Source organism: Salminus brasiliensis, chromosome 2 (genome assembly GCF_030463535.1).
Source record: "Salminus brasiliensis chromosome 2, fSalBra1.hap2, whole genome shotgun sequence".
Lineage (NCBI taxonomy): Eukaryota > Metazoa > Chordata > Actinopteri > Characiformes > Bryconidae > Salminus > Salminus brasiliensis.
Window position 1 is genome coordinate 59,711,487 of NC_132879.1, and position 21,183 is coordinate 59,732,669.

General features: G+C 42.4%; 1 protein-coding gene across 1 annotated transcript; it reads left to right on the forward strand.

Moving 5' to 3' along the window:
• Positions 1 to 1,077: 1,077 nt before the first annotated feature.
• On the forward strand, positions 1,078 to 12,300 carry golph3l (golgi phosphoprotein 3-like). Its single transcript, XM_072673361.1, has 6 exons — positions 1,078 to 1,257; positions 3,385 to 3,581; positions 8,551 to 8,682; positions 9,782 to 9,896; positions 10,993 to 11,174; positions 11,287 to 12,300. The coding sequence occupies exons 2-6, from the start codon at positions 3,402 to 3,404 to the stop codon at positions 11,536 to 11,538; spliced, it is 861 nt and encodes a 286-aa protein (XP_072529462.1). The 5' UTR covers positions 1,078 to 1,257; positions 3,385 to 3,401; the 3' UTR covers positions 11,539 to 12,300.
• Positions 12,301 to 21,183: the final 8,883 nt, after the last annotated feature.

Here is a 21,183-nt window from a genome sequence, read left to right on the forward strand (position 1 = left end):
GGCTCAGTACTGAATCAGTGCTTCAGTGGAACTGCCACACAGGGGCGCTCTTTAGCTGAATCAGAGGCAGATGCAGTGAATCTGTGTGAGTGTAGTAAAAGTGTCTAATATTTAACAGAATCTTATTTTAAATAAGAATTTAAAGATGAATTACCCGTGTGACCTACAGGTGAGCAGGTTACCCGTGTGACCTACAGGTGAGCAGGTTACCCGTGTGACCTACAGGTGAGCAGGTTACCCGTGTGACCTACAGGTGAGCAGGTTACCCGTGTGACCTACAGGTGAGCAGGTTACCCGTGTGACCTACAGGTGAGCAGGTTACCTGTGTGTGTTCCAGGTGAGCAGGTTACTTGTGTGTGTTCCAGGTGAGCAGGTTACTTGTGTGTGTTCCAGGTGAGCAAGTTACCTGTGTGTGTTACAGGTGAGCAGGTTACCTGTGTGTGTTGCAGGTGAGCAGGTTACTTGTGTGTGTTGCAGGTGAGCAGGTTACTTGTGTGTGTTCCAGGTGAGCAGGTTACTTGTGTGTGTTGCAGGTGAGCAGGTTACTTGTGTGTGTTCCAGGTGAGCAGGTTACCTGTGTGTGTTACAGGTGAGCAGGTTACCTGTGTGTGTTCCAGGTGAGCAGGTTACCTGTGTGTGTTACAGGTGAGCAGGTTACCTGTGTGTGTTCCAGGTGAGCAGGTTACCTGTGTGTGTTACAGGTGAGCAGGTTACCTGTGTGTGTTCCAGGTGAGCAGGTTACTTGTGTGTGTTCCAGGTGAGCAGGTTACTTGTGTGTGTTCCAGGTGAGCAGGTTACCTGTGTGTGTTCCAGGTGAGCAGGTTACTTGTGTGTGTTCCAGGTGAGCAGGTTACTTGTGTGTGTTGCAGGTGAGCAGGTTACTTGTGTGTGTTCCAGGTGAGCAGGTTACCTGTGTGTGTTGCAGGTGAGCAGGTTACTTGTGTGTGTTGCAGGTGAGCAGGTTACCTGTGTGTGTTGCAGGTGAGCAGGTTACCTGTGTTACATTATGTGTGTGAGGTGTAAGGGGAGTGTTCCGCCCACTGTATGTATTTAAACCACACAAACAGGTTCCTTAAAGCAGATTCACAACTTCCAGAGCAGCAGCAGACTCTGCAATATTAGGTCTTAAAAGAAGAAAAGCAGGAAGTGCAGGGTGCAGTTATTGACTCACGGTAAACCCAGACCACGTCACAGACAGAGCTCCATGTCCGCAGCAGTTCAGCAGTGGAGAGTGTTGGGTTTGCTGCTGTAGGTCAGGTAAGCGCCATTCGTGATTGCTTTAGGCTTCTGTAGGATGATGATGAAGACTAGTTACTGTTACAATATCTGATGATCTTTCTAAATAATTAATTATTTACATTCTGATCTATAGCAGCTTAATATCTCCTATTTTAGTGTATAGGAGTGTTTATTGAGGTGTTTATGGGCTAATATCTCTATTCTAGTGTATAGGAGTGTTTATTGAGGTGTTTATGGGCTAATATCTCCTATTTTAGTGTATAGGAGTGTTTATTGAGGTGTTTATGGGCTAATATCTCCTATTCTAGTGTATAGGAGTGTTTATTGAGGTGTGTATGGACTAATATCTCCTATTCTAGTGTATAGGAGTGTTTATTGAGGTGTTTATGGGCTAATATCTCCTATTCTAGTGTATATGAGTGTTTATTGAGGTGTGTATGGACTAATATCTCCTATTGTAGTGTATAGGAGTGTTTATTGAGGTGTGTATGGACTAATATCTCCTATTCTAGTGTATAGGAGTGTTTATTGAGGTGTTTATGGACTAATATCTCTATTCTAGTGTATAGGAGTGTTTATTGAGGTGTTTATGGACTAATATTTCTATTCTAGTGTATAGGAGTGTTTATTGAGGTGTGTATGGACTAATATCTCCTATTCTAGTGTATAGGAGTGTTTATTGAGGTGTTTATGGACTAATATCTCCTATTCTAGTGTATAGGAGTGTTTATTCACGTGTTTATGGACTAATATCTCCTATTCTAGTGTATAGGAGTGTTTATTGAGGTGTTTATGGACTAATATCTCCTATTCTAGTGTATAGGAGTGTTTATTGAGGTGTTTATGGACTAATATCTCCTATTCTAGTGTATAGGAGTGTTTATTGAGGTGTTTATGGACTAATATCTCTATTCTAGTGTATAGGAGTGTTTATTGAGGTGTTTATGGACTAATATCTCCTATTTTAGTGTATAGGAGTGTTTATTGAGGTGTTTATGGGCTAATATCTCTATTCTAGTGTATAGGAGTGTTTATTGAAGTGTGTATGGACTAATATCTCTATTCTAGTGTATAGGAGTGTTTATTGAGGGTGTTTATGGACTGATATCTCTATTCTAGTGTATAGGAGTGTTTATTGAGGTGTGTATGGACTAATAACTTCTATTCTAGTGTATAGGAGTGTTTATTGAGGTGTGTATGGACTAATATCTCTATTCTAGTGTATAGGAGTGTTTATTGAGGTGTTTATGGACTAATATTTCTATTCTAGTGTATAGGAGTGTTTATTGAGGTGTGTATGGACTAATATCTCCTATTCTAGTGTATAGGAGTGTTTATTGAGGTGTTTATGGACTAATATCTCCTATTCTAGTGTATAGGAGTGTTTATTCACGTGTTTATGGACTAATATCTCCTATTCTAGTGTATAGGAGTGTTTATTGAGGTGTGTATGGACTAATATCTCCTATTCTAGTGTATAGGAGTGTTTATTCACGTGTTTATGGACTAATATCTCCTATTCTAGTGTATAGGAGTGTTTATTGAGGTGTGTATGGACTAATATCTCCTATTCTAGTGTATAGGAGTGTTTATTGAGGTGTTTATGGACTAATATCTCCTATTCTAGTGTATAGGAGTGTTTATTGAGGTGTGTATGGACTAATATCTTCTATTCTAGTGTATAGGAGTGTTTATTGAGGTGTGTATGGACTAATATCTCCTATTCTAGTGTATAGGAGTGTTTATTGAGGTGTTTATGGACTAATATCTCCTATTCTAGTGTATAGGAGTGTTTATTGAGGTGTTTATGGACTAATATCTCCTATTCTAGTGTATAGGAGTGTTTATTCACGTGTTTATGGACTAATATCTCCTATTCTAGTGTATAGGAGTGTTTATTGAGGTGTTTATGGACTAATATCTCCTATTCTAGTGTATAGGAGTGTTTATTGAGGTGTGTATGGGCTAATATCTCCTATTCTAGTGTATAGGAGTGTTTATTGAGGTGTTTATGGACTAATATCTCCCATTCTAGTGCATATGAGTGTTTTTGGGGTGTTTATGAACTAGTGTTTATTGAATAACTATATCATAATGCCAACACATTTCATATGCTCATTTGGATTTTACTGTTGTCTCTGTTAGGACCAGAGAGCAGTGGGATGACCACGTTGACTAAGCGGAGCAGGCGTACGGACACGGCCATTGAGAGGCAGAGTCAGGAAAATGAGGAAGAGGAGAAACAGAAGGGAGCAACAGATGAAGAGGAAGATGGAGACTCTAAAGGACTGAGACTCACTCTGATGGAGGAAATATTGCTGCTTGGACTGAAGGACAAAGAGGTACATATGCTGTATATACTCTACACACTAACAATAGGGCTATGATGCTAAAAGATCCATGGTTCTAACAAGGATTTTACATTCGCAGATCTACACAATGCAGGACTGTGGAAGGCACAGATCAATAGCAGAAACAAGTCTTTTTAATATTGAGTCTATAGCAGAAAAGCTCAGGCAAAAAGTCTATAGCAGAAATTAGTCTATAGCACAAACAGAAACAAGGCTGTGGAGAAAACCAGTCTAGCAGTAACAGTTCTACAGCAGAACATGTCTATTGCAAAACATCTATAGCAGAAATGAGTCTATGGCAGAAACAGGTCTATGATAAAAACAAGTCTAGTAGTAACAGTAGTCTTTGTTTAAAATAAGTTTATAGAAGATACGAATCTATGACAAAAAACAAGTCTATCACAAAAATATGTCTATGGCAAAAATTAATCTATGGCAGAAGTGAGTGTATACAGTGGCAAGAAACGTATGTAAACCCTTTGGGTTTTATGGTGTCATAAAAAGTCAAGCGTAATGAAAAATATAATGTGCCTAAAATAATAACACAAAAATATGATCTTGCAGGTCTTTATTGAGCACATTTAACATTCACAGTGATAGTGGAAAACGTAAGTGAACCCCCCCCTTCCCTGGCAGCAATAACCTCAACTAGGCACTTCCTGTAGCTGTGGATCAAACCTGCACATTGTTCAGGAGGAATTTTAGCCTGGCAGAACTGCTTCAGGCTGTTTTGGGTCATTGTCCTGTTGCATGACCCAACTTCTACAGAGTTTCAGCTGAGGTACAGACACTCTCATGTTATTCATCTTCCCCTCAGTGAGTGTAAGCTGGACAGGCCCTGATGCAGCAAAGCAGGCCCAAATCATGATGTTCCCTCTATCAGTCTTTACGGTTGGGGTGATGTTTCCGTGGCGATGTGCAGTGCCTTTTTTTTGCCAGATGTGGCGCTGCATGGAGTTCTTTCCAAATAGTTAAATCTTCCGTTCACAAATCATTTAGTCAGAGCCACAGTGGAGAGTCCGTGTGCTCTTAATGTAACGGCAGGCCTGCAGCAGTGTGCAGCGGCTTCCTCTGTGGTGTCCTGCTATCGACTCCCTGTTTGTTGAAGGTTTTACGAGCACAGATGTTAGCCTGGACCAATGACGCCTTTAGAGCTTTAACCGTCACTCAGGGTTGTTTCTTTACCTCATTGGTGAGTCTCAGTTGTGCTCTTGGGCTCATTTCGACTGGCCGCCCACTTCTTGGCAGAGTAGCCACAGTCCCACCTTGTCTCCATTTGTAGACAGTTTGCCACACTGTAGACGGCTGAATTTCTAAAGTCTCTGAAATCACTTTGTAACCCTTTCAAACCACAGCTTTTGATCGTAGATCCTCTGAAAGCTCTTTTTGGCGAGGCGTGGCTCACAGTCACGTATCCTTCTTGTGTGGAGCAAACTTAAAAAGTAGCTCTAGTCCACACCTCCACTCTCAGTTTCTCCAGGTACGATAACACCTGACTCCAATCAGCTTTTTCAGATCATTAACTCAAGGGTTCACACACTGTATCCACCAGCACTGCAGGTTTTTATAGTTGTTCTCGATGAGGACATGAATGATCAGAATTTTTTTGTGTTATTATTTTAGTCACATCATATTTGTCAATATTGACTTGGATGAGGATCAGATCACATTTATGACAAATTAATGTAGAAAAACATAAAATTTCAAAAGAGATCACATACTTTTTCTTGCCACTGTATCTAAAAGTCTACAGCATTAACAAGTCTACAGCAGAAACGAGTCTATAGCAGTAACGAGTCTAAAGCAGAAACGAGTCTACAGCAGAAACGAGTCTATAGCAGTAACGAGTCTAAAGCAGAAACAAATCTATAGCAGAAACGAGTCTATAGCAGTAACGAGTCTAAAGCAGAAACAAATCTATAGCAGAAAAGAGTCTATAGCAGTAACGAGTCTAAAGCAAAAACAAATCTATAGCAGAAACGAGTCTATAGCAGTAACGAGTCTATAGCATTAACGAGTCTAAAGTAGAAACAAATCTATAGCAGAAACGAGTATAGCAGAAACGAGTCTATAGCAGTAACGAGTCTAAAGCAGAAACAAAGCTATAGCAGAAACGAGTCAATAGCAGAAATGAGTCTATAGCATTAACGAGTCTATAGCAGAAACAAATCTATAGCATTAACGAGACTATAGCAGAAACAAATCTATAGCATTAACAAGTCTATAGCAGAAACGTGTTTATAGCATTAACGAGTCTATAGCAGAAACGAGTCTATAGCAGAAACGAGTCTATAGCAGTAACGAGTCTATAGCAGAAACAAATCTATAGCAGAAACGAGTCTATAGCAGAAACGAGTCTATAGCAGTAACGAGTCTAAAGCAGAAACAAATCTATAGCAGTAACGAGTCTAAAGCAGAAACAAATCTATAGCAGAAACGAGTCTATAGCAGAAACGAGTCTATAGCAGTAACGAGTCTAAAGCAGAAACAAATCTATAGCAGTAACGAGTCTATAGCAGAAACATGTTTATAGCATTAACGAGTCTAAAGTAGAAACAAATCTATAGCAGAAACGAGTATAGCAGTAACGAGTCTAAAGCAGAAACAAATCTATAGCAGAAACGAGTCTATAGCAGAAACGAGTCTATAGCAGAAACGAGTCTATAGCAGTAACGAGACTATAGCAGAAACAAATCTATAGCATTAATGAGTCTATAGCAGTAACGAGTCTATAGCATTAACGAGACTATAGCAGAAACAAATCTATAGCATTAACGAGTCTATAGCAGAAACAAATCTATAGCATTAACGAGTCTATAGCAGAAACATGTTTATAGCAGTAACGAGTCTAAAGTAGAAAGAAATCTATAGCAGAAACGAGTCTAAAGCAGAAACAAATCTATAGCAGTAACGAGTCTAAAGCAGAAACAAATCTATAGCAGAAACGAGTCTATAGCAGAAACGAGTCTATAGCAGTAACGAGTCTAAAGCAGAAACAAATCTATAGCAGTAACGAGTCTATAGCAGTAACGAGTCTATAGCATTAACGAGTCTAAAGCAGAAACAAATCTATAGCAGAAACGAGTCAATAGCAGAAATGAGTCTATAGCATTAACGAGTCTATAGCAGAAACAAATCTATAGCATTAACGAGACTATAGCAGAAACAAATCTATAGCATTAACAAGTCTATAGCAGAAACGTGTTTATAGCATTAACGAGACTATAGCAGAAACAAATCTATAGCATTAACGAGTCTATAGCAGAAACGTGTTTATAGCATTAACGAGTCTATAGCAGAAACGTGTTTATAACATTAACAAGTCTATAGCAGAAATGGGTCTATAGCATTAACAAGTCTATAGCAGAAATGGGTCTATAGCAGAAATGGGTCTATAGCAGAAATGGGTCTATAGCAGAAACAAATCTATAGCAGAAACGTGTTTATAGCATTAACGAGTCTATAGCAGAAATGGGTCTATAGCATTAACAAGTCTATAGCAGAAATGGGTCTATAGCAGAAATGGGTCTATAGCAGAAAGACCCAGATGTAGGGAGTGTGGGATGTTCAGTATTCACATTTCAGTGTAAAACAGTGTGTGTGAGATCAGTGTGTTGTGTATCAGTGTGTGTAGGATCAGTGTGTGTTGTGGATCAGTGTGTGTAGGATCAGTGTGTGTGTTGTGGATCAGTGTGTGTGTTGTGGATCAGTGTGTTGTGGATCAGTGTGTGTGTTGTGGATCAGTGTGTGTAGGATCAGTGTGTGTAGGATCAGTGTGTGTGTTGTGGATCAGTGTGTTGTGGATCAGTGTGTGTTGTGGATCAGTGTGTGTAGGATCAGTGTGTGTAGGATCAGTGTGTGTGTTGTGTATCAGTGTGTGTTGTGGATCAGTGTGTGTAGGATCAGTGTGTGTGTTGTGTATCAGTGTGTGTAGGATCAGTGTGTGTGTTGTGGATCAGTGTGTTGTGTATCAGTGTGTTGTGGATCAGTGTGTGTAGGATCAGTGTGTTGTGGATCAGTGTGTGTGTTGTGGATCAGTGTGTGTGTTGTGGATCAGTGTGTGTGTTGTGGATCAGTGTGTGTAGGATCAGTGTGTGTAGGATCAGTGTGTGTGTTGTGGATCAGTGTGTGTAGGATCAGTGTGTGTGTTGTGGATCAGTGTGTTGTGGATCAGTGTGTGTGTTGTGGATCAGTGTGTTGTGGATCAGTGTGTGTGTTGTGGATCAGTGTGTTGTGGATCAGTGTGTGTGTTGTGGATCAGTGTGTTGTGGATCAGTGTGTGTTGTGGATCAGTGTGTTGTGTATCAGTGTGTGTAGGATCAGTGTGTGTGTTGTGGATCAGTGTGTTGTGGATCAGTGTGTGTTGTGGATCAGTGTGTATTCTCCAGTGTGTATCAGTGCTTGGCTTCACTAAAGCTTGCTGACGGTCAGCAGTGTGTGATCAGAGCGCTGTCCAGGGAAAACAGGTGGCAGGTCTGGACAGGTGTGTTTTGTATCTGAGGAAGTCTGCAGGATGTTCTTCTCTGGAGAGGAGTGTGTTCTGTTCCTGAGCAGACGTGTGTGTTCACGGACTGCCGTCAGACTGCCGCTGTGGAAAGGCTCTGAGTAAACATCCTGGTTACTGTTTAATTGTTACTGTTCAAACTGAGAGCTCTAAAGATGTGTAAGGTGTGTGTAAGGTGTGTGTGTGTGTGTGTGTGTGTGTGTGTGTGTGTGTGTGTGTGTGTGTTTCTGGATCAGGTCTGTTGGTGTTAATTCCAGGTTGTAGTAATGTGGCGTGTCCAGCTGAATCCTGGTCAGGAGCAGTGTGGACTTTAGAGCTGCAGACCAGCTCAGACCTTCACACCAGACTGATTGAGCTGTAATGTAGCCTAGCCTGCTGATTACATCTGTACTTGGGGACAAATGTGTGTGTGTGTGTGTGTGTGTGTGTGTGTGTGTGTGTGTGTGTGTGTTACAGGGCTACACATCATTCTGGAATGACTGTATCTCTGCTGGTTTGAGGGGAGCCATGCTAGTGGAACTTGCCCTGAGGGGAAGGATATACCTCCAGCCTCAGACCATGAGGAAGAGGAAACTGCTGGAGCGCAGGGTATACACACACACACACACACACACACACACACACACAGATACACCCAGTACAAGAAGCTCACAACCCCACCTCATCATCCCCAACTCATCCCATCCAAAAGTACTGGATGGAGCTCCTCCACCATCATTCCAGAGAACACAGCTCCTCCACTGCTCCACAGCTCCTCAATGCTGGGGGGCTTTATACCCCTCTAGCCCACGCCTGGCATTATTAGGCAGCATGGAGCCAATAGGGTCATGTTGATCTGCTCCAGAGAGTCCTATTCTATTGGCAGTACTTCTTCTCTACAGGGACTAGATAAGCTGTGTGTGCATTTGCACATCTATGTCAGCAGTGTGTGGAGGTCTGACATTGGTGGCCTGAACTGGAGGCCGAGTCACGGTTCCCCTCTACTGAACGCCGCACGTCTGAGTTTAGAACCACCCGGAGATCTGAACAGTAACAGTACCGGATATCGGCTCAGAATTCCTGTATTACAGCACCTCTCATATTACCTAATTACCTATGCTCTAGGAAATCTAGGGTTCTAGATAGTACTTAAAATGGTACTTTGACTCATAACAACAGTGGAATGGTGACATAGAAAATCTATATTTCAAAGGTTCAATAAATAACCATTTAAATAGGGTTCCATCAACATTCAGAAGGTTCGTTGAGTTGGCATGGTTCTATGAAGATCCACTGCCTTTACTAAAGAACCCTTAAAGAACCCTTTCCTTTAAGACAGAATGACAGGATGACGGAGATTAAGCCGTTCAGGTCTGTTGAAGGGCAGAGGCTCTCACCGTTTATCTGGACGTCTGTAAGCAGGTCCGGCGTGCTGGGTGACATTCCATGGATAATAGAGTGGGTGTGGCTAACGAACAGAGGACCTGTCACTCAAAATCAGTTGCTTAGACATGTGAGCTGAACGCTTTCCTCCAAGACTCGCCCACTCATGGAAAGAATGTGCACTCTCTATCATTGAAGAACCCTAGTTCCCTAAACGACTATTATAAAAAGAGATGAGAGTGTGAGAGTGAAGACCCTTTAAGTTAATTAATTGTGTGTGTGTGTGTGTGTGTGTGTGTGTGTGTGTGTGTGTGTGTGTGTGCAGGTGCTGGTTAAATCAGATGCTCCTACAGGTGATACTTTGCTGGATGAAACACTGAAGCACATTAAAAACACAGAACCTGCAGAAACGGTGTCCAGCTGGATCGACCTGCTCACAGGTCAGTTCTAACTGATCAGTCGCCATGGGAAGAATGGTCCTCCCTCTCCCCCATCACTCAGCGTGGGCGCCTGTCAGCTGACGTAGCAGCATTAGCAGTCAGTGCTGAGCTCCAGTGGTGTTGTGTGTCTCAGATGGTACGCTTGTGGTGCTGTTGTCCTCCTGTGACAGACAGGGCTTAGGGCACCGCTTGGGACTGGAGGCTACACTCCAACCTCCCAGCAATGGCAGCATTGTGTGCAGGGGGTTCTAGATGGTGGGGTAACTGGGACTTAAGTTGAGGAGAAAATTGTTCCTTCTGAAATTAAGACTATTAAAAGAGATCCTGCTTCTGTTGGAGTAACTGTCTCTACTGTCCAAAGAAGACTTTCTACTAGATTCTGGAGGATGAAAAGTTGCTGTGAGGATTTGATTGCATTCAGTGACTAGAGCATTAGTGAGGTCAGGATGTTGGATGATGATCACCTCCCCATCTCATCATCCCATCTCATCCTATTCAAAAGTACTATATGGAGCTCCTCCACCATCACTCCAGAGAACACAGTTCTTCCACTGCTCCACAGCTCCTCAATGCTGGGGGGCTTTATACCCCTCTAGCCCACGCCTGGCATTAGGCAGCATGGAGCCAATAGGGTCATGATGTTGATCTGCTCCAGAGAGTCCTATTCTATTGGCAGTACTTCTTCTCTACAGGGACTAGACAAGCTGTGTGTGTGCATTTGCACATCTGTACAACGAAAGTCTGTTGTCCAAAGCATCCGGCAGAGGGCAGCAGATCAAACTGCAGATGTTCAGGGAGATGGGAGGGTCTTTGAGTATGAAGTCTGCTTTCCTGAGGCAGCGAGAGCTGAAAAGGGCCTCCAACAGAGGCAGTGAGTGGGCCAGTGATGATCTCTGAAGAGCTCAGCAGTGGTGGTAGAACACCAGCAGCTTCCCTGCAGGGCCCCGTTCTACCCTCTCTACACCTGATGAGCTGAGCATCTCCTGAGCACCTCCTCGTCTGTTACGGGTTCTGTATGTTAGTGTCATCTGACAAACAACTGAAATGTGTGTGACAGCCTGCTGTGAGTGTGTGTTCACGCTTGTTTGATGTTTAGGTGAAACGTGGAATCCCATGAAGATGCACTTGCAGCTGCCGCAGGTCCGTGAGCGCTTGGCGAAAAGTCTAGTAGAGAAGGGTGTCCTGACCACGGGCAAGCAGAACTTCCTGCTGTTTGACATGACCACCCACCCGCTGGCCAACGACAAAGAGAAGGAACGTCTGCTTCAGAAGCTGCAGGCCAGTGGTTCACACACACACACACACACACACACACACACACACTTAAATATTTGGCTTCTGTTTAGTCATTAACATTCACTAACAGCAGCATCTCTGGACCCTCCTACAGGCCAGTCTTCTGGAGCGCTGGACAAACGACCCCCTCCGCCTGCCCCGCCGGACGCTGGCCCTGCTGGTGCTGGCACACGGCTCCGACGTTCTCGATAAAACTCTCACCTCACTTCCAGACGACCAGTACGATACTGCCAGCGAACGAGCCCGAAACATGCTGGAGAAAAACACAGATCTGCACAGCTCCAAGGTCACGAGCCCCGCCGAGGAGATCATCTGGGCTGTGCTGGCCGCCTTCAACAGAGGCTGAAGAAACAGACACGCAGCGCCCCCTACTGGCAGACTCAAGTCTAGCATATTTATGAAGCAGATTCAGATTAACCCTTTCAGAAATTCAGGAGCTCCGGTTCTGTTTGGAGATGAAGTGCCTAAGATTGCTGATTTTCCACTTTATTAGAAACACTGACCATGTACTTCCTCACTGGCCATTTTATTAGAAACACAATCTTTGTACTTCAATCACTGGCCACTTTATTGGAAACCCCTACATTGAGCTTCATCACTTGCCACTTTATTAGAAACAATGACATTGTGCTTCCTCACTGGCCATTTTATTAGAAACACCTATCTTGTGCGTCCACTCACTGGCCACTTTATTGGAAACCCCTACATTGAGCTTCATCACTGGCCACTTTATTAGAAACCCTTTCCTTGGGCTCCCAGTGCCCCAAATAAAGCTGCAGATCCATAGATAGACAGACAGACAGACAGACAGACAGGCAGGCAGGCAGGCAAGCAGGCAGGAAGACAGACGGGCAGGCAGGCAGGCAGGAAGACAGACGGGCGGACAGACAGACAGACAGACAGGCAGGCAGGCAGGAGGACAGACAGGCAGGCTGCTGGTGGATCTATATGGATCATTATGGGACTGTATTGATGGTCACTGACGGTGAGTTGTGTGTTTGGTCAGTTTGGTGTTTGTGGTGTTGTAAAGTGGTGTATGAGTGAATGACCTGTCCTCTCTTTAGTGTGTACAGTTGGTGTGTGATTAAATCTGATCCAGCTTTCCGAACACTCTCCTGCTGCGTGTTTGTTCATGTTTATTATGCAGAGGCTGTGAACTGTAGACACAGTGCTGTTCCACTTGCTGGCCACTAGGTGTCAGTGGTATGTCAGTGTCCAGGGTTTTAATCCTCTGCCATTAAAGAGGGTTTCAGAGGCCTTCCAGTAACAGTATGTGAGGGCGAGAGCAGATTAGGGCTAAAACACTGAGTAATGTCTTTATACTCCAAATACAGATCAGACCCAATCACCTGATCAATAAAGTGCAGGACTCAACTGAATGGAGCCAAACAGCTAAATCTAATAATCCAGAAACTTCATAACTAATTCATATTCAATTAAAATGTTAGAATCTTAAAGGGATTCATTTAAACATCCTGAATCTTTTCCTTTATCAACTGAAATAAAAAAGCAACCCAAGCAGAGTTTGTCTGAAGAGCAGCTAGACCAGTTCACCCAGTCCTGCTCCCGTATTTACCCCAGTCACGCACTCCAGTGTTTGTCTGCTCTCACACACCCATTTCATCCCATCAGGAACCTTTAAAGAGCTGGGTTCTCCGTGTTACAGCAGGGAGGCGTGAAGGCAGGATGAGAGCTTTTCTTGGGCACTGCAGAGAACTGAAGAAGCTAAACGCTAACGTAGCTCATAATTAAACTCTTAATAAGAACAGAGTCATTCTCAGGGGCTTCAGGGTGAAACACTCTGTTCTAGAGAGCTGTTCTACAGATAAGTTCTAGATAAGCTCCCCCAGTCAGAGCTGGAGTTCTACAGTGGAGGTGAAGGGAAGCAGGCGTCTGAAGCTCTAATAATAAAAGCTCCTCACAGAAAGTTCTTCACCTAATGGAGATGAAGACGCTGCCTGATGCCTGAGACACTGTTCTACCAGAGTTCTGAGAAGAGTTCAGCTCTAGAACCTGCTTTTAGAATCAGATCATTAAAATGGTGGAGGCAGGTCTTGATTATGAGAAGGTCCTGGGTGGTCAGAAGGCTGGTCCTGACTGGTCAGGAATCTGCAAGTTGTCCGTTCCTTCAGACTGAATGGCCGTCAGTAAATGTTATAAATGAACTCTGTGACATTTAAGCCCTGAGAGAAAAGTGAAGCAGAGAGAACAGTTGCCCAATTAAAATGCAGAAGCAGCGCTCTCAAAAACAGCCTGGTCTGAGGATTATGACAATCTGCAGTGCTAAAGAGGAACAGTGGTCACATGGCTGTGGTCAGATACTTCACAGTTTAGCTGCTATGAAGTGACAGCCTCTAGACTGACCACAGCACTGAATCAGCGCGTCTGCGGCCAGATCTCTACAACATCTACTCCAGCTTCACAGGCATCCAGTGTGCAGTTCAGTGACCAGCAGGAATTCTCTATCATCTCAGTCCAGCTTCATCGTCTCCTCACCTTCTGCTTGCTGCATCTATCTCTACGCGCTCGACCACCTTCATCTAAAGCCTCACCCTGAGAAAGAGGAGCTGAGAACAGTGACGGTTCTGCAGAAGTGTGGAAGCTCATGTGATTCACTGGTGGTTGTTTGTCTGGTTCAGTTATTTAAAAGCTCTGTGTTGTGGTTCTACACAGCACTGAGGGGTTCCACTATTAATGATCAACAACCCTTTTCAGGACTGTCTAGAACCCATCATCTGTGTTTTATTAGCAGAAGCTTTACAAGCACAAACATTCAGCATAAACTCTGAGCAGGTTCTGAAAGCTAATCTAGATCATCTGAACTTTTCCTTCACATTAAGGTTCTCTAGTCTCCAGTTCCAGTACCCAGGGGGTCTAAAGGGACAGAGAACAAGGGCAGCAGGTCTAATAATGACCTGAATGGTCAGAACTGTATTACAGGACCACATCCACCCAGACTCCCTCCACCACACAGACTCCCTCCACCACACAGCCTCAGCAGCCTCCCTCCACCACACAGCCTCAGCAGACTCCCTCCACCACACAGCCTCCCTCCACCACACAGCCTCAGCAGCCTCCCTCCACCACACAGCCTCCCTCCACCACACAGCCTCAGCAGCCTCCCTCCACCACACAGCCTCAGCAGCCTCCCTCCACCACACAGTTATGAGGTGTATATAGTTATGGGTGTATTTAGTTATGAGGTGTATTTAGTTATGGGGTGTATTTAGTTATGGGGTGTATTTAGTTATGGGGTGTATATAGTTATGAGGTGTATATAGTTATTAGGTGTATTTAGTTATGAGGTGTATTTTGTTATGGGGTGTATATAGTTATGAGGTGTATATAGTTATGGGGTGTATTTAGTTATGAGGTGTATTTAGTTATGGGGTGTATTTAGTTATGAGGTGTATTTAGTTATGGGGTGTATTTAGTTATGGGGTGTATATAGTTATGAGGTGTATATAGTTATTCGGTGTATTTAGTTATGAGGTGTATTTTGTTATGGGGTGTATATAGTTATGAGGTGTATATAGTTATGGGGTGTATTTAGTTATGAGGTGTATTTTGTTATGGGGTGTATATAGTTATGAGGTGTATATAGTTATGGGGTGTATTTAGTTATGAGGTGTATTTAGTTATGGGGTGTATTTAGTTATGAGGTGTATTTAGTTATGGGGTGTATTTTGTTATGGGGTGTATATAGTTATGAGGTGTATTTAGTTATGAGGTGTATTTTGTTATGGGGTGTATATAGTTATGAGGTGTATATAGTTATGGGGTGTATTTAGTTATGAGGTGTATTTAGTTATGGGGTGTATTTAGTTATGAGGTGTATTTAGTTATGGGGTGTATATAGTTATGAGGTGTATATAGTTATGGGGTGTATTTAGTTATGAGGTGTATATAGTTATGAGGTGTATATAGTTATGGGGTGTATTTAGTTATGAGGTGTATTTAGTTATGAGGTGTATATAGTTATGGGGTGTATATAGTTATGAGGTGTATATAGTTATGGGGTGTATTTAGTTATGGGGTGTATTTAGTTATGAGGTGTATTTAGTTATGGGGTGTATATAGTTATGAGGTGTTTATAGTTATGAGGTGTATATAGTTATGGGGTGTATTTAGTTATGAGGTGTATATAGTTATGGGGTGTATATAGTTATGAGGTGTATATAGTTATGGGGTGTATTTAGTTATGGGGTGTATATAGTTATGAGGTGTATATAGTTATGGGGTGTATTTAGTTATGAGGTGTATATAGTTATGAGGTGTATATAGTTATGGGGTGTATATAGTTATGGGGTGTATATAGTTATGAGGTGTATATAGTTATGGGTGTATTTAGTTATGAGGTGTATTTAGTTATGAGGTGTATATAGTTATGAGGTGTATATAGTTATGGGGTGTATTTAGTTATGAGGTGTATTTAGTTATGAGGTGTATATAGTTATGGGGTGTATATAGTTATGGGGTGTATATAGTTATGAGGTGTATTTAGTTATGGGGTGTATATAGTTATGAGGTGTATATAGTTATGGGGTGTATTTAGTTATGAGGTGTATATAGTTATGAGGTGTATATAGTTATGGGGTGTATTTAGTTATGAGGTGTATATAGTTATGAGGTGTATATAGTTATGGGGTGTATATAGTTATGGGGTGTATTTAGTTATGAGGTGTATATAGTTATGAGGTGTATATAGTTATGAGGTGTATTTAGTTATGGGGTGTATATAGTTATGGGGTGTATATAGTTATGGGGTGTATGTAGTTATGAGGTGTATATAGTTATGGGGTGTATATAGTTATGAGGTGTATATAGTTATGGGGTGTATTTAGTTATGGGGTGTATTTAGTTATGAGGTGTATATAGTTATGAGGTGTATTTAGTTATGAGGTGTATTTAGTTATGGGTGTATATAGTTATGGGGTGTATATAGTTATGGGGTGTATATAGTTATGGGGTGTATTTAGTTATGAGGTGTATATAGTTATGGGGTGTATATAGTTATGAGGTGTATATAGTTATGGGGTGTATATAGTTATGAGGTGTATATAGTTATGGGGTGTATTTAGTTATGAGGTGTATTTAGTTATGAGGTGTATATAGTTATGGGGTGTATTTAGTTATTAGGTGTATATAGTTATGGGGTGTATTTAGTTATGGGGTGTATATAGTTATGGGGTGTATTTAGTTATGGGGTGTATTTAGTTATACACAGCTTTATTAGAGTGTAAGTGAATGTGGGGAGCTGTGGAACAGAACTGTGGGTGTAAACAGACTACATGCAGATGGTTTGCACAAGAGCTGACAGGCTTCAGCAGCAGATCTGGACCTGTCTGAAGCTAACACACACACACACACACACACACACACACACTCTCTCTCTCTCTCTCTCTCTCTCTCTCTCTCTCTCTCACACACACACACACACACACTCTCTCTCTCTCTCTCTCTCTCTCTCTCTCTCTCTCACACACACACACACACATTCCCAGTGCAGGTGTGGCTCTGTATCTCTGTAATGAGTGTGGTTTCACTGCTGTATTCATCTCTATGTTTTTCTCCAGTCCTCACATTAAAGTGATAATTCACACTAGCACAGCTAAGTGACCATCACAGCTAACAGAAGCTTACACCCCACCAATTAGCACTGGAACTAAAGGCTAATGAAGTTAACAAGCAATGGCCACTTATGTACACCAATTAGCATGGTGCTATCTGCAGGCCTGAATCCTCTCACACTCTCCTCGAAGCGTGTGGAGGTGTTCAGTAATCTCTAATAGACGCGTTCCTGTAGTTCCTGACTGTTATCTAGAACATGGACTGAAGGACAGAGGCAGTTTGGGCTTTCGCTTCAGTAAAGGTACCGCCTGTTGTTAAAGGATGTGTTGTTTTGGAAGGTGTGTAACTTGACCTCGCTGCTTGTGTAGTCTGTGGTGGGCAGCTGTAAAAAAAAAAAACACACACACACAAAGGCCTGGCACACACACACACACTCACACACACACACATACACACACACACACACACACACACACACACAAAGGCCTGGCACACACACACACACTCACACACACACACATACACACACACACACACACTCACACACACACACAAAGGCCTGGCACACATACACACACACACTCACACACACAAACTCACACACACACACACACACACACACACACACACACACACACACATGCCTCTACCACTCAGAGGGGCGTGTCAGGAAGTCTGAACAGTCAGTCTCTCACACACAGACGTTCAGACAGGAACACAGCGTGCGAGTGTGAGCAGATCGGAGTGTATCGCTGCAGAATGCCGGGGAAGAGAGTGTGTATCGTTGGATCAGGAAACTGGTGAGTGTTTATTACGCTACATTAAAACGTTGATTCAGATTAAAGCGGTAAGTCCTGCACTGTGATCCGCGGTCTGACCCCCTGTACACTGGCAGCTCTCTACCGTTCAGGCTCAGACAGTATACACTCCCCCAAGTACAAAGTTCTGATGTGCAACAGTTCTGTATAGCTCATGACAACTCGGAGATACAGGGTTTGAAAAGTTCTTCACATACCAGGAGAACCTCTCTTAGATGTCTGGGTTCCATTACTGCTATGAGTCACTGTGAACATGAGGAACCATTCAATCAGACCAAGAACCGTTCAAGCATTCAGATGGTCATGGTTCTACAGAAGTAATCAGACGGTATCTCAGTATTGGGCTTTTGACTCTGATTGGTTATCTGACTCTTCTTGGCTCTCTGAGGTAGTCCTCCTGTACTGTGTGTAATGTAGCGGTTCAACAGGCAGCAGAACAGCCCCAGAACATGATGCTCCCACCACCATGTTTAACAGCTGCTACAGAGCTCTTGGGGTGGAAGTTCATTCTCAGTTTAATTCAAGGGTTCTTTAATAAAAGCAGGGGTAAACGTGTTCCTCATACACAAATTGTTTCTACATAGCACCAAAAAGGGTTCTACTATCAATACTGGATGGTTCTAATACTATCAATTCATTAGTATATGGAACCCTGTTGTTTAAGGTTAGCTGTCTTTCTGTTGACACTGCTATGAGCTGTAGAACCGTATCCTGGAGGAACCAAATCAGGGTTCCTGTAAAGACCTGCTTTGTTTTTTTAAGGGGTTCTGCCATCGCTAAGATCATCGGGCAGAATGTGAAGGCGTCCAACCGCTTCGAGCCGCTGGTGAACATGTGGGTGTTTGAGGAGACGGTGAACGGGAGGAAACTGACCGAGATCATAAACACCGACCACGAGAACGTCAAATACCTGCCAGGACACAAACTGCCCAAGAACGTGGTAAGAGTCTGCTCGTAGAACGTGTGGTTCTAACCGAGTGCTTGTACTGCAGGGTTCTTCTGTTCTTCTTATTTTTTGGGATATTTTTTCACTGTCTGAAAATTCTGCTTCTTTTTTTTCAGTCTGCTACGTTCTACACCCTTAAAAGGGTTCTTGGTCTTGTATGTAATGTAACAACCCCCTAGAACATTCTTCTCCATAATTGACAACTTGCATATGGTTCTTTAAGGAATGTCTTTAAAAATGGGAATATATAGCCCTAAAGGGTTCCACTATAACATAGCTCTGTTAGTCAAAGAACCCGTTTCAGGACTGTATAATGATATAGCTTAGCATTTAGCTTAGAGTGTAGCTAATCAGGTAAGTGTGGTGTAAACTCTAGAGGACTAGATAATACCCAAAGTAATTAATAAGTACTTTGAAGATTGTACCGTACCGACTGGTTATTATCTAGAACATGCTGGGCATTAGAGTGCAGTTTGGTTAGTGTTGGAAATCACCATCATATTACCCAAAATTATTATCTAGACCTTTAGTAAGAATGTACCACATTACTCTGCTAATATCTAGAACTTGCTGAGCATTTCAGTGTAATTTAGTTAAAACTGTCTCGGATTTTACCGTCATAGTACTCAAAATAATGACCTAGTACAGAGTACTAGATTGCACCATATATGTACCTGCTTAATATCTAGAACTTGCTGGGCACTTCGGTGGGAAAATCACCATCATGGAACCCCGAATACTTCTCTAGTGCTTCAGAGACTGTACTGCACACTTATCCAGCGGGCATGTAGAACCTGCACTTCAGCCAAATCTGCAGAGAACTTTGGAATTTGTGTCTCACACGTCCCGGGTTAACGTCTAGAACGTGGGAGACAGTGAAGGGAAGCATAACCTGTGTGTATGTGTGTGTGTGTGTGTGTTGGTTGTTGTGTGTGTGTGTGTGTGTGTGTGTGTGTGTTGGTCGTTGTGTGTGTGTGTGTGTGTGTGTTGGTTGTTGGGTGTGTGTTTGTGTGTGTGATGGGTGTGTGTACGTGTGTGTGTATGGGTGTGTGTTCATCAATTATGCAACTAATTTCATCACCTTTATTGCGAGTGTGTGCCTGTCCTAATGGTTCAGTGTGCAGATAAAAAGCTGAACTGAACTGTGTGTGTGTGTGTATGAATGTGTGTGTGTGTATGAGTAATTAATAATGCCCTTACAGTAGACTGACTAGTAATGACCCAACCCATACTGTAACCTTATACTGTAAACGTAAATTAATAAAGCTCTAAATGTAGGTATTGTGATATACACTGAGGAGGAGGAGCTACAGTCTCTCATTAGGGTGAATATTAATAACGCTCTAAATGTAGGTATTGTGATATACACTGAGGAGGCGGAGCTACAGTCTCTCATTAGGGTGAATATTAATAACGCTCTAAATGTAGGTATTGTGATATACACTGAGGAGGCGGAGCTACAGTCTCTCATTAGGGTGAATATTAATAAAGCTCTAAATGTAGGTATTGTGATATACACTGAGGAGGAGGAGCTACAGTCTCTCATTAGGGTGAATATTAATAACGCTCTAAATGTAGGTATTGTGATATACACTGAGGAGGAGGAGCTACAGTCTCTCATTAGGGTGAATATTAATAACGCTCTAAATGTAGGTATTGTGATATACACTGAGGAGGCGGAGCTACAGTCTCTCATTAGGGTGAATATTAATAACGCTCTAAATGTAGGTATTGTGATATACACTGAGGAGGCGGAGCTACAGTCTCTCATTAGGGTGAATATTAATAAAGCTCTAAATGTAGGTATTGTGATATACACTGAGGAGGAGGAGCTACAGTCTCTCATTAGGGTGAATATTAATAACGCTCTAAATGTAGGTATTGTGATATACACTGAGGAGGCGGAGCTACAGTCTCTCATTAGGGTGAATATTAATAACGCTCTAAATGTAGGTATTGTGATATACACTGAGGAGGAGGAGCTACAGTCTCTCATTAGGGTGAATATTAATAACGCTCTAAATGTAGGTATTGTGATATACACTGAGGAGGCGGAGCTACAGTCTCTCATTATGGTGAATATTAATAATGCTCTAAATGTAGGTATTGTGATATACACTGAGGAGGCGGAGCTACAGTCTCTCATTAGGGTGAATATTAATAACGCTCTAAATGTAGGTATTGTGATATACACTGAGGAGGCGGAGCTACAGTCTCTCATTAGGGTGAATATTAATAACGCTCTAAATGTAGGTATTGTGATATACACTGAGGAGGCGGAGCTACAGCCTCTCATTAGGGTGAATATTAATAACGCTCTAAATGTAGGTATTGTGATATACACTGAGGAGGCGGAGCTACAGTCTCTCATTAGGGTGAATATTAATAACGCTCTAAATGTAGGTATTGTGATATACACTGAGAAGGCGGAGCTACAGTCTCTCATTAGGGTGGATATTAATAAAGCTCTAAATGTAGATATTGTGATATACACTGAGGAGGCGGAGCTACAGTCTCTCATTAGGGTGAATATTAATAACGCTCTAAATGTAGGTATTGTGATATACACTGAGGAGGAGGAGCTACAGTCTCTCATTAGGGTGAATATTAATAACGCTCTAAATGTAGGTATTGTGATATACACTGAGAAGGCGGA